We start from the raw sequence: 13,516 nt of genomic DNA, 5'->3' as shown, positions 1-13,516 counted from the left end.
TCCCCCCTCCCCCCCCCCACACACACACCCTTACCTTGGAAACAAGTAATTCAGGGGCTATAGATTGTAGAACATGCCTGAGGTCGGAGACATAATTTTTATCATTACCTGGAAGAATTACATCCGTCTGAAAAAGACTGAGAACAATGACATGTATTGTGGAGAACTTTAATTGCTACCATCTAAGATTTAAATAACAAATAAAATGAGAATTTTCTTTGTTGGATGTCAGGGGAATGAGACTGTCATTATGGGAAGTCCTAGACATTCGTGTCGGTGTTTGGAGGTCAGGATTTGAAATAGCCAACAGGTTGTTATTTATCTTATGCATCATGGTCAGGAGTGCTGCTTCCATTCAAGTTGATCAATCATGCTACTCACACTTGATGTTTTCCCATAATTTCCAGTAACAAAATGAGCAGCTCGTCTCTGTACTGCCTCCAGTTTATCAACAAGGTGTTTTGTGTGTGGGTCCCTAACAGTGTATGCGTATTCAATTTGTGGTCGATCTAATGACTTGTAAGCTATTGATTTTAGGCTTGTTGATTTAATCTTTAAATTTCTTCAAAGGAAACCCCGAGTCGATTGTTCAATTGTTCCATTCAGTAGGTAGTATTTGTATATTGATCACATTATTAACATTCAACCCTGACTGCTTCTCAAAATTATTATATCTGATTAATGTTCAGATTGACGAATTTTAAAATCAGACCCATTTGAGGATAAACTCAATACTGGTAACTAGTCTGTGAATTCAAGACAATGTATCGTTGACACCACTATAGGCAAGATGTGCACTAAATCATGATCTTTGACAGTGTCACTCAGTGACTTTTTGGGCATTGATGAGATGATTGCTACTCAATGACGTTATGACCAAATGAGCTATTGCTCCAAATTCTTGAATGCAGTTCCACTTTCTAACATTCCCAGGCTCATCTCAGCTTAGTATAGCGATTTAAATTATTTAGTAAACCTAAACAATGTAGTTATTTTTTCTCTTATAGCACATGCAAAATGAGTGATCATAGTGATTATGATATGGTGACAGCTGTGGTAGTGATAGTAGTGTTGATGATAATGTGGTAGTGGTGGTACTTTTAGTAATGGTGGTAGTTATGATGAAATGGTGATAGTGGCAGTTGTGGTAGTACTTATGATGATGATAATATGCCGATGGTTGTAATAAAGGTGGTAGAAGTGATTTTGATTTGGAGTGATGATGGTTGTAGTAGTAGTGGTAGAAACTATGATGATGTGGTGGTGATCTTTATCAATAATACTTTGTGGTAGTAATCATGATGTGTATGTTGTCTTGGTTGTAGCGGTTATGGTGGCATTGTTTATGACGTGAAGATGGCTGTAGTTTAGTAGGGATGATAGTGATGATGGTAATTGTAGTAATGATGATGGAAATGATGATGATGTGGTGCTGAAGATGATAATGTAGTGGTGGTTGTAGTAGTTGTGGCAGAGGCTGTAATGGTATATATGATGATGTAGTAGTGGTTGTGATGATGATGAAGTGGTAGTTTTTGCAGATGGCTTTTCTTGGATTATAAGACCTTACCAGAATTTGATGGAAGTTGTCTGCAACATGATTATTTTTTTTGCTCCAGACTGGAGGTTTTTTAGGAGCTTTGAAATATCTGTGATGATTCATTGGTGACGTTACATTAGCAATATAGTGGCAAAGACAATCTTATTATCCTTAAAGCTATTCATTTTAATTTCTCTTCTTAGTGATTTAATAAAAAAATTAAATTGAGCTCCGGAATCGAGCCGATCATCCAACTCCAATTCCATATAACCAGTATGTGTTCCAATTTATATATAAATATATAGATACTTTATAGAAAACATTATGTAGTGGTCAAATTGTTAAAATAAGAAGATGATCCACTAAATAGCTTTCCAAACAGATTTGGTTGTAAAACTTTATAATGTTTATAAAATTGTAGAACATGTATAAATATAAGTAAAGAGAGGCATATGCCTCGAGCAAACTCATAAGCATTTATCATTTGTGAAGTTACTTTTACTGTACCTTATGATATGGACAAACACATCCATCAAGCTGTTGATAACTAACAAATGAGTCTCATTGTCAGTAGTATTGGTGTTTGTACAAGAGTTAGATTGGTGTTGACCCTGTCTTTCCATAGCAGCCTCTATTTTTGGTGCTATCGTGCAGATGAGAAACATTATTGCTTGGATATCAACAGGAGTTTGCTGGTGCTGAGGCCTGTCAATAAATTTATTGGAGCAGGTGATTGACTTTCTGAATAATTCTGACAAGTTTGATTTTTGGCTTTCTACTTCTCTTTTATAATCAAATTTATATAAGTTTATGATATCCTCATAATTTCAGATTTAATGAATATGTGAAAAGTGTTCAATTTTAAGGGACTCACTACAAAATAAGTAGTTATGGTCGTGCTGATAGGGTGGATAGCTTGAAGACAATTCAAGAGGAAAAATTAAAGTAAGTCAATAAGGAGAATAAGTCATGACAGGTGGTTACTTATTTTTAGAGGTTAATCGACATTTGCAACATTTTTGTGTTATTTCAGTATCCAAGAAAAGGAATATGGCAATAACATGCAGGACAGCTTGATAGGTTTAGAGTCCAATTCGTTTGGCTATGTGGTGTAGTGGTATGACACTCGCTTTTGGATTGGAAAGTCCCGGGTTTGAGCCTCGCTCGGCCCATAGTTGAGTCTTTGGAGAAGGCTCTTTACTCACAATCTCTCACCGTACTCAGGTTAAAATGAGTACCTGGCCGTTAACAGCGTTGTCTCTGTCTGAAAAAATTGTAATATCGCCTAACAGGCATCATGTACCGTCCTACATGTTAAATGTTGCTGTTGGCCAGGAACCACTTGTAAAGCACTTTGAGCATGCTTAGTGGATATTGCACTATATAAAAGCTCAATTATTAATTATTTAAATTCTTGTCAGACTCATGGTACAAAAGCACCTGAGAAAAGTAAGAAGATCAGCAGCAATTTATTCCTGTGCTCAGCTTGAGACAAGTTTAAGTCTCACATTGAAGCTGGCGCAGGATTCCGACCAAAAACAAGATACGTGAATAGCTTCTAACACAAACTTACTCTGAAGGGTGATTTATGGTTTATTAAACACTCACACATTCACAAGCACACACACACACACACATATACACACACACACGCGCTCACATCAGACTTCCTCCACAACAGAAAAGGACTCCAATTAGGATCTCAGCAAAATGCATGACTAAATTATATGTGTATAATACAGATAGAGTTTATAGTAAAACGTTATTATCCTTATAAAAGATATAAACATTAAGTTACAACAACTGAGTAACTTCTGTGTGAAAATGGTTGCATACCTGACCAGTAATCAAAAGGTCTGAGGTTCGTTCACAGTTCAGGAGGACTGATTTTTAAAAAAAATACCTGGCACTGCATCATTCACCACTTTTTAAATTATATTTTGCAGCATTGCCAGCTCTACAATTTTTCACATTCACATTTGTGACCAATTGTCTGAAATGATATAATCTTGAGGTGAACATAATGCTTAAAATTAAATCTTAAGCCTAACTTGTAAAATGTGAGTTGAGATTATAGCCTTCATTATAGCGAGTGAGTTTTGTTTCTTAAACTTAAAAAAAAAAGATATCTTTCCTGATTTTGATCCTTTAGACTTAAACTGAATATTCTTCATCTCGTTCATTCCTACATAGTACCAGAGTCACATTTTCAAAATGTGGCATACTCTTTGTTTTCATCTACAAGGTTCAAGGTTTGTTCAAATAAATATGGAAAGGATTCACAACCAAAAAAGTGCACTCTTTATGAAGATTTAAGCATTTAATTTCCCCAACAATCGGGCGATAGCCCTTGTGGTGTAATCTTTACATGAATGACTGGTAATCAAGAGGTCTAAATTTGATACTCAGGTAAGAAAGGCTCAATTTCCGGGGGGGGGGGGGGGGGGGGGGGAGGAGGTTACATTGTGCTTTTCTCTCTATTTTGCCTGGTACTACATCACATACATTTAATTATTCTGCTGAACGACCCAACTGACCAGGACTCTTGTTTGTTGTTTGTCTTCTTCTTTGGCCATCCTTATTCCAAGTATTTGAAGAAAGCTGATAGCACTGGATCATCCTGGGATTCTTTAGCCAACTCACCAAGGTGAGAGGGAGATACCATCTAAATGGCACAGATTTTTGAAGAATCATCTCTGGTCTCTCACTTATCGAACATTTGGTCAGCTCCTGATGGCAAACGACTCAAGGCGTCGGCATTTCAGTGGTCCTCGATTTTGTATCCGTAATGGCTCAAAGTGAGTGCCCATCTTGCCAGTTTGTTAGCAGGAGGAAAGAAATAATGAAAATAGAAAGAATAGAAGGACCTACCAGTAGCCTCATAAACTGAAAATAATCATTCGAGATTAAGAGAAAAACTACCTTAGAAAGGAAGCTGCAACTTGTAGACCAGATATGAAAATGGTATTGTTCTCATGTTGCAAAGCTTGACATATTAGTTGGTGGCAAGATCTCCATGAATGATTCAACAAAAGAGGCATGCATCCAGGTTGTCTGAAAGCAAATTATAATTCCAAATTCAAGAGTAAACGGTAAGCTAACATTTGAATTATCGTTATAGACAATAATAATAATAATTATAATAATAAATATAATAATAATAATAATAAATAATAATAATAATAATAATAATAATAATAATAATAATAATAATAATAATAATAATAATAATAATAGGAAGAAGAAAAAGAATGTTTTGTTTTTTTTGTGAGATTATTAGGCCATTTCAGCACCAGTAAAAAATGAGATGATAGAGGAAAAGTTGTATATCTGAAAGTTAAACGAGCCCAAGAAAAAGCAAGACAAAAGGGACTGATTCAAATATGGAACAAAAGATTCCACAAGCAATCCATCAATGTACCTACACTCGAGTATGGTTTCCTCAAACAAGGTTTCCTTGAACATTTGAATGTCCCAAATTTTTTCCTTATTATTCTTTGTTATCAGTCCATTCCTTTCCTTCCTTGTACTAATTTTTACCTTAAAATAGGTTACCTCAAATGAATTTCAACCAACCTAAAATAATTAAAGGTTTTTAAAAAATGCACCCTGTGATTTCGACCACTGATGATTATGACATCGACAGTTACGTTGAGTGTTTATTGTTTATCTATTTACACTGCAGTATGATACACACGCAGACACACACAGCCACTCACACACTCCGTCGCTATTCCACTTAACCAACACCGCTCTGATTATTCTTATCATTTCAAGATTTCTCATTTCACTGCCACATGCCATGATTTGCTAATGGTTGACTATGTTGGTAAATGAATAAATTGTGATACAACAACCTCCCTATACCCACACCAAGCCCTTACTTGTAACATGTCATGTATAAAGTTATATCCCTCAAAATATCAATAAAGTAAATAAATGTTAAAATTCCCTTTATTTATCCTCAAGAAATTAACTATCATTTGGGTACAAAGCTAAGACTCCATCAAGTCGCTCTGGCAAAGCACGGTCATCTCAAACTTTTTTTGCATGTCCCAAGGAGTTTGAGGAAACTGCACTGGAGTGTATTTTAATATTACTAAAAGCCCCATCCATGCAGAAGCAAATTAGATGTAATTCTGGTTGTCGATAACTCTAAACAATAAACTGTAGGCAGCAAATCATTTTTAAGTTTAGAGAGTGGTGTTCAAACAGAGGGGTCTTAAGACATCATATTTATCATTTTAATACCCATCTCGGACTATTTCTTGTATATATTACCGTGTCAGTCTTCAAATTGTTCAAGTAATTTTTTGTTCTTAGTTTTTGGTTTTCATTGTCAATGGTTATATTACAATCTAGTTTTGTAAGAAGCCATTTATGAAGGATACACTCAAATTTAAATTTTAAAATTTGGAGTGCATTTTAATATTACTAAAAGCCCCATCCATGCAGAAGCAAAGTAGATGTAATTCTTGTTGTCGATAACTCTAAACAATGTTGACATATTCCAAACTAATAACTATAAAAGTACATATCAGAGAGATGATTTACAGGGGACAATATCATCTAAAAAAATGAATTTTAAATTTGACTGTCTCCTTCCTGGCTGGTGATCCCTGCCAGTGCATCTGTGTAGCATAAATAATAATGAATTAAATAAACTATTGACGCTTTCAAGCTATTATGCAATAGGAAATGGCAATAAGTTTTATTTCAGAAATTAAAACAACACAAAAACAACTTACTTTTCAAGGATGCACCAAAGGAGACGTAGACCAGATACAGCAACAGAAAGCCTTTGACTGTTAATTGCCTCTCGCACTGTCTTTAAGACAGTATCAATTCCTTTAAAAGTGAACATGAGAACTTAACTAATATAGGGAAAAAATTTATGACAATCCATAACGCCAAAGATATTTTTCACTTATCTACACAAACAAATTTCAATTTTTTTTTAAACTTAACTTTATCCATTTTAATGTGTGTTTTGCTTTTGTGGTTTCCTTTTGTTTTTCTTTTTTCTTTTGGGATAAATAATAATGCTCCAAGCGAAGTTGCATTACTTTCTTTGCCTCCACCACTTAAATTCTGTTTTTGTTTTGTTTATAAGGGTTTTACGGCGCTTGCAACACATTTAGGTTATATCAGCGCCAGTAAAAAGGAAGAAAATGGGGTAGTAAAAAGTTCTAGAATCACAATTAAAGCACCAAAGAAAAATTAAGACATAGGGGAACTGGGAACAAAAGGGATCGGATGTAAATTCCAAGAGCATACCATCAATGTACTTAGTTTGAGATCACATATAAGTCTCATCCGGACACAAGCACAAAATCCAACAAAGAGGAATACACTCAAATGCTCACATTATACACTCAAAATAACAAATATAATAATACATAACAGAGAAATTTACAAGGAAAGAAAGATCATCTCTCCAAACAATAACTATGCATTTGACTGTTTCCCTCCCAGCTAGGACTCCGGCCAGGACCAGGACAAAACCAAGTAATCTCAGAAAGCATGTTGGAGAACAGATATAAGGGGATAGAAGACACAGTATGTACCTCCCTGACCACTATGGGAGGTCAGGATCCCCACCCACACTTAAACTCTCTCTCACTTTCAGTTAATGAATTAGTCAATGTCTTTCACTGAAAAATCTAGTCTGTGTTGCTATGATAGACTAATTAATTGTGTAACTCTGAAAGGTGATTAAATGGGTCACGAAAAAAGAAAGGATAGGATCACCACTAAAGAAATTAGAACAAATATTCAAGTCAAATTATATAATTGTTCCAGAAATGATATATTAACCTTGCAAAATCCTGATTCCATATAATGAGTAGATTTTTTTTTTAATGTGTGCTGTGGCGCGGGAGAATTTTTTTTAATGTCTGCAGTAGAGGATGTATTTAATGAGCTCTCGTGATTTAAGATGTTAACTTGAACTCAACGAAAATTTCTTAAGATCCTCAACGCTAACTTTAACACATTCAATAGTGAATTTTATTGGGTTTTTACTGACTTATACACCTTATTACTGGCTTTTAGATGACATGATTATTACAGATTTAATGGACTTGCTGATCTTCTACTAAGGGATATTTGTTAAGATTTTAAGGGAGAAAAGTCAAATTTAAGCTGCGAATACGTGTAAAAGCTTTCCCCCAAAAAGTTTGGAATAATATATCGGTGTATGGATCATGGAAAAATATCCATCAAAGGAAATTATGATGTACATATTAATGCCATATTCCCCTTCCACTCTCATATTGCATTAATCTTCCATTATGGAGCTATGACAATTTTGTATTAGATTGAATTTAAGATAAAAAAAACGTGCAGGTCCAAATTTTATGAAAATAGGGGTATAATGATTTGCCTAAATGCATAATCATATGTTTCGTAATTAATCCATTCATGGGACCATAGTGAGCATTATCAAATGTGCAAGGTACTTAAGTTTGAATGCCAGTCAAATGTAACCATCAAGAAAAACAATAGCATCAATGCTTCTATAGGCAAAATCAGTTCAGGATAGCACTTCAATATGTAAATCAGGCAATATGCAATATCAGAAGCAAAAACGAAAAGGCACCATCTTTTTCAAGAATTATGGGTATAGACAGTTTCAATTATTTAAAAAAACCCAACTATTTTCCATTTAAAATATATAATTTAAAAATTCACTGGTTATAAAAATAAATTCCTTCTTTTACCTGTATAAATAACTAAGGTTAAATGATAAGTCAGAAGGTGTAAACAATGAATAATTTTGAAATTGCAAAGGGACAATAGATGTTACCATTTTCAATAATTTGATTCTAATTGATCTAGAGGTATCAAAGAATGCAATATCAGCTAGAAATCATAACTTTTTCACAATAAGTTAACCTTGATGATTATTAGATCTGACGGAAAGAACTTTGTAATAAACTTTTATCAAATCTGAAGAGTAGCGAGCAATTTTGTCTTTCGATCGAACGTAAAACTTCTTAAACAAAGGTTGAACATGATAAGATATAAGATGTTTTCCATTCATATATTCTAGTCACTATACCAAAAATCACTTTTTGAAATGTTAATAAAATAATTGAAAGCCAACCTCCAACCATCTGCCCCCCCCCCCCCAACTCCCACCTCCTAAAAAAAATAGAAAATTACCCACCATAAACAGCATGACACCGTTGGAAAAATTCATCAGTATCCACCATTACGTTTATACACTCGAAGGTAGTTCTGTAACATCAATATAAAAATAACATGTAAAGGACATATGAAATATTTGCAGCCCCAATCCCACTTAAATATGATATTATATCCCATCGAAAATGATTCTGATTAAAGTCGAAATATCAATATTACAATTTGAAGGCAGGGGTAGGGATGGGTGGGAGGGGTGGGGGTTTCAGTTGCTATAAATTAAAAAAAAAATCCTTCAGAGCCATGAGGCCCACGGTACCGGAGTTTAGCCCAGTTTCTATAGCGTGAAATGGACAATAGCAATTGTTTGCTATCCTTTGGAGAGTACTCTAGTATATCGCAAAGTACTTTCCACCAGATCTAACAGATCCAGCTACCCAATCACTGCTGGGTGGACAGTGGGGTCAGAAAAAAATCTCGACTGCACCCGGGATCGATCTCGATCCCTTTGTGTGTGAAGCGAATTCTCTACCAATTGAGCTCTCAGGACCCTCTAAGTGTTATCAGGAAACTGCATTATTCTCACAAAACCGTTGCACCTCTTTAAACTCAATTTTCAATGCCTGGTTTGCATTGACATAATATCAGAATTAGGTAGTGGATTTCTATTTCGTCAGTAATGGAATGAATTGTCAAACAACATTATCTCATTAAAACCAGATATTCTAAAAAATACAAAATACCATTACAATGATGTAGCTGCAATTATGACGCAATTCACTATAGAGCAATCATAGCTTGAGGATATTATTTAATGATCATCTTTTGGGGGTTTTTTTTCACAAAGAGAACAAATGTCTCAACCTGTTTCCGAAATATTATACATATTCTTTCATCTTCCCTGCAAGATACGCAAGATATAAATGTACGAGTAGAAACTAAGGTAAAGGCAGGGGGGGGGGGGGGGGGGGAAGGAAGTGACCTCATAAATAAATAGATAAATGACAACTACCTATACAATAGAAACTTTCTCTTCATTCAACTAGTCAATGCTATATAAAATTGTAGGGCTTTCTTTTGTTTCATAAATAGTTCTTGTATTAAATGATTAAGTTACTGATATAATCATAAACTGGGGGGCTTTTAAATCATTTAATAGTTTATTAAATTAAAACACACAACAAAACTTATACTCAGTTTCGTAATGTGTTTCCAATGAAAATAAAATGTGCCAAAACTCAGTATCCAACAATTGGTATTTGATTTATTGCACAGATCTGTTTTGGGTCCAATTCTTTTTGTTTTGTATACTTCTCCATTATCTAATGTCATCACTGGTCATGGGCTGTGCTATCATCTCTATGCAGATGATACGCAACGTTATGCCACTGATAAGACTAAAAATCTCGAAAATATTGTGAAACGCGTGGAAGAATGTGTGACGGATGTGAAAGAGTGGATGGATGCAAACAAGTTGAAAATGAATGAATCAAAAACAAAAGTGATGATTGTGGGAAATAGAGGGCAGTTGAAGGTGAATGATGGTCTTGAGGTGTTGATTGGGGGTGAAAAGATCAAAGTTTCAAAGACTGTGAAAATTTTGGGTGTCTATTTTGATTCAGAAAATAAGATCACAAAAGAAAGACCAATCTCCCTTGACATTTTGCAACAACGATGGCAACTTTTCGGTCACATACTACGCAGGGACAAAAACATACCAGCTAACCAAGCCATGTCGGGATACTTCCAAAAACACGGGAACCTTTTCAGAGGAAGACCGATCACAACACTCCCTGTGATCCTAAACAAAAACCTCACAACACTTGGACAAAGCATTAGTCTCATAACGGCAGGGGACCTTGAAAATATGAGAACCCTAGCAGAGGACCGGCAATATTGGAGACACCTCACACAGGAAATACTGGAAACAGCCAAGGCGACCCGATCTTTCGGTCGAGACGCGAAAGGCATCTAAGTCAAGTCAGGTCAATGTGAATGTCAGCTCACATTTCTGCTCTTTGTAAATCTTTATACTTTCAATTGAAGAAAATCAGTTCGATCCGTCAGTATATTGCAATTGGAACGTGTAAAACATTGGTTGTTTCCCTCATTTGTTCGAAACTAGATTATTGTAACTCCCTGCTTGTCAACTTGCCTCAGGCTTCTATTAAACAATTACAACTACTGCAAAACAGTGCAGCAAGATTAGTTTTTGGCCAAAAAAAATTTGATCATGCAACCCCTTTGTTGGCCACTCTCCACTGGTTGCCCATTGAAAAGCGCACATATTACAAAGCAGCGTGTCTTGTTTATAAGTGTTTGACTGGTATACCACCGACATATCTCACAGATCACGTGGTCATGTGTAAATTTGAAAATTACACTTTAAGATCATGTAATGACCAAACGAACATTTCGGAAAAAAGATCAAGAACAAAATTTGGTGATAGATCGTGAAACGTGTGGAAGAATGTGTGACGGATGTGAAAGAGTGGATGGATGCAAACAAGTTGAAAATGAATGAATCAAAAACAAAAGTGATGATTGTGGGAAATAGAGGGCAGTTGAAGGTGAATGATGGTCTTGAGGTGTTGATTGGGGGTGAAAAGATCAAAGTTTCAAAGACTGTGAAAAATTTTGGTGTCTATTTTGATTCAGAAATGTGAATGTCAGCTCACATTTCTGCTCTTTGTAAATCTTTATACTTTCAATTGAAGAAAATCAGTTCGATCCGTCAGTATATTGCAATTGGAACGTGTAAAACATTGGTTGTTTCCCTCATTTTTTCGAAACTAGATTATTGTAACTCCCTGCTTGTCAACTTGCCTCAGGCTTCTATTAAACAATTACAACTACTGCAAAACAGTGCAGCAAGATTAGTTTTTGGCCAAAAAAAAATTTGATCATGCAACCCCTTTGTTGGCCACTCTCCACTGGTTGCCCATTGAAAAGCGCACATATTACAAAGCAGCGTGTCTTGTTTATAAGTGTTTGACTGGTATAGCACCGGCATATCTCACAGATCACGTGGTCATGTGTAAATTTGAAAATTACACTTTAAGATCATGTAATGACCAAACGAACATTTCGGAAAAAAGATCAAGAACAAAATTTGGTGATAGATCGTTTGCTTGTTTCGGCCCCAAGATTTGGAATGAACTACCAGGTGGTCTGAGGGAGTGCAAGTCTTTACCTACCTTTAAAAAGAATCTCAAGACACATTTTTACTGTATTTGTTTTTATTGACTCTATGAATCCTTGATTTGGCTCGGCTATGAATTATTATTGTTATTTATTTTTTTTTCACTTAAAATTGATATTTATATTGTAAAGTGCCCAGAGCTTGTGTTTTACACTAGAATGAGCGCTATAGAAATGTGTATTATTATTATTATTATTATTATTATTATTATTATTATTATTATTATTATTATTATTATTATTATTATTATTATATGCTTTTGAATAAGAATAGCATTAACAACTAATACTATGTCTCTGGAAACTTGTACAGCAACCAAGATGTTATACACTATCATTATTAGACAATTATTGTCTTGTCTTGTCGGCATCTCACGAACCAGAAAACATGCTTCTTGCTCCATTTCCCCCTCCCCCAGCTCCCTAAGTAAATACTGCATGGATCAAATACCAACATATCTCACATAATTCTTAAAAGGGAATATAGTAAGAAGTTCAGGTTCAGCTCAATGTCGCAATCTGCAAAAGACACTTTCCCCAACACTTCAGATATTTATAGTTATTAGAGTTCCACTTTGTACAAGTTTTTTTTGATAAACGATGTAAAATGATCTGCTGAAACTGTCAGTATTGCTTAGGTCTATGAATTTTGGAGGGACGATTCTCCATACCCTGATGGTCTGAGCGAAACCACTGTCTTTATAAGATTCTGTATTGTACTGAGACCAATTGTCTCAAAAGGGTAGTATGTCAAGGTTTTGAAGATAAAAATTCATCTTTAAAATTTAACTTTCAATTTTTTTTATTTTTTTTTAAAAATGCATTTATTGAAGAAGGTTGGTTTAGTTCCATCATCATCATCATCATCATCATCATCATCATCATCATCATCATCATCATCATCATCATCATCATCCTGGTGCCCTGGTTCCAAACATGGGCGAACATGCCTTTCCAACCCTCTCTATTGTTCGATTCCCTGATGGTTTCCACATTTCTTCTTCCTTGTGTCCAATTCCTAATGTTGTCCACCAATTTCATCCTCTGTCTTTCTGCTGACGCTTTCCAGCTATCATTACTGTTGTCATCAGCTTCTCTATCCTCTCTTTCTCCGCATTACATGGCCATAGAACCTTGCTTATCTTCTTATTCTGGCAAAAAGTGTTCTTTTGTATCCTGCCTCATGGAGCTCATTAGGCATGGAAGACAATCGTCTAAGGGAAGGAAACCCCAACAGAAAACCGTGGGTAGACTGGGCTCACTAACTCGGGAGAGTAACCAGTCTAGGAGTGAATCTCCAAAATTCATCCTGGTCCTCCAAGTCTGGGGGTTATGCGATGGGCCAACTACCCGTCTATTTGAAAATAGAAAGTTACAGAAACCTACAACAGCAATATAACCACAAATTCAGTTCTCGGGAGACCAGGGGTTCCAACCAGGAGAATGATGACGCGCTATGGCCAAACCCACCTGGGAGCTGCAGAGCTGACAAACCCTCTTTGCCCAAGAACACCCTTGATAAAGCCTCCAATATTGTTATCACAGAAAAAGCCCATCCTATTAGGTACGTGGAATGTGAGAACGCTCTGAGAGTCTGGTAGATGTGCTCAAGCAGTGACAGAGATGAAC

General features: G+C 35.5%; 1 protein-coding gene across 1 annotated transcript in view; it reads right to left on the bottom strand.

The window, feature by feature from the left end:
* LOC144973940 (uncharacterized) overlaps positions 1-13,195 on the bottom strand; it is a 46,258-nt gene extending 33,063 nt beyond the window's left edge. Inside the window, exons 1-6 of the mRNA XM_078916829.1 lie at positions 13,068-13,195; positions 8,712-8,782; positions 6,289-6,388; positions 4,463-4,594; positions 2,048-2,245; positions 35-137 (exon numbers count right to left, since the gene is read on the bottom strand). Of these exons, the coding sequence (XP_078772955.1) occupies positions 35-137; positions 2,048-2,245; positions 4,463-4,594; positions 6,289-6,388; positions 8,712-8,782; positions 13,068-13,195 (732 nt within the window). The remainder of the gene's footprint in view (positions 1-34; positions 138-2,047; positions 2,246-4,462; positions 4,595-6,288; positions 6,389-8,711; positions 8,783-13,067) is intronic.
* Positions 13,196-13,516: the final 321 nt, after the last annotated feature.

Source organism: Berghia stephanieae, chromosome 5 (genome assembly GCF_034508935.2).
Source record: "Berghia stephanieae isolate SIO BIC M18660-M18661 chromosome 5, UCSD_Bste_1.3, whole genome shotgun sequence".
Lineage (NCBI taxonomy): Eukaryota > Metazoa > Mollusca > Gastropoda > Nudibranchia > Aeolidiidae > Berghia > Berghia stephanieae.
The sequence above is the reverse complement of the archived record's forward strand: the minus strand, read 5'-3'. Positions and strand labels throughout refer to the sequence as shown.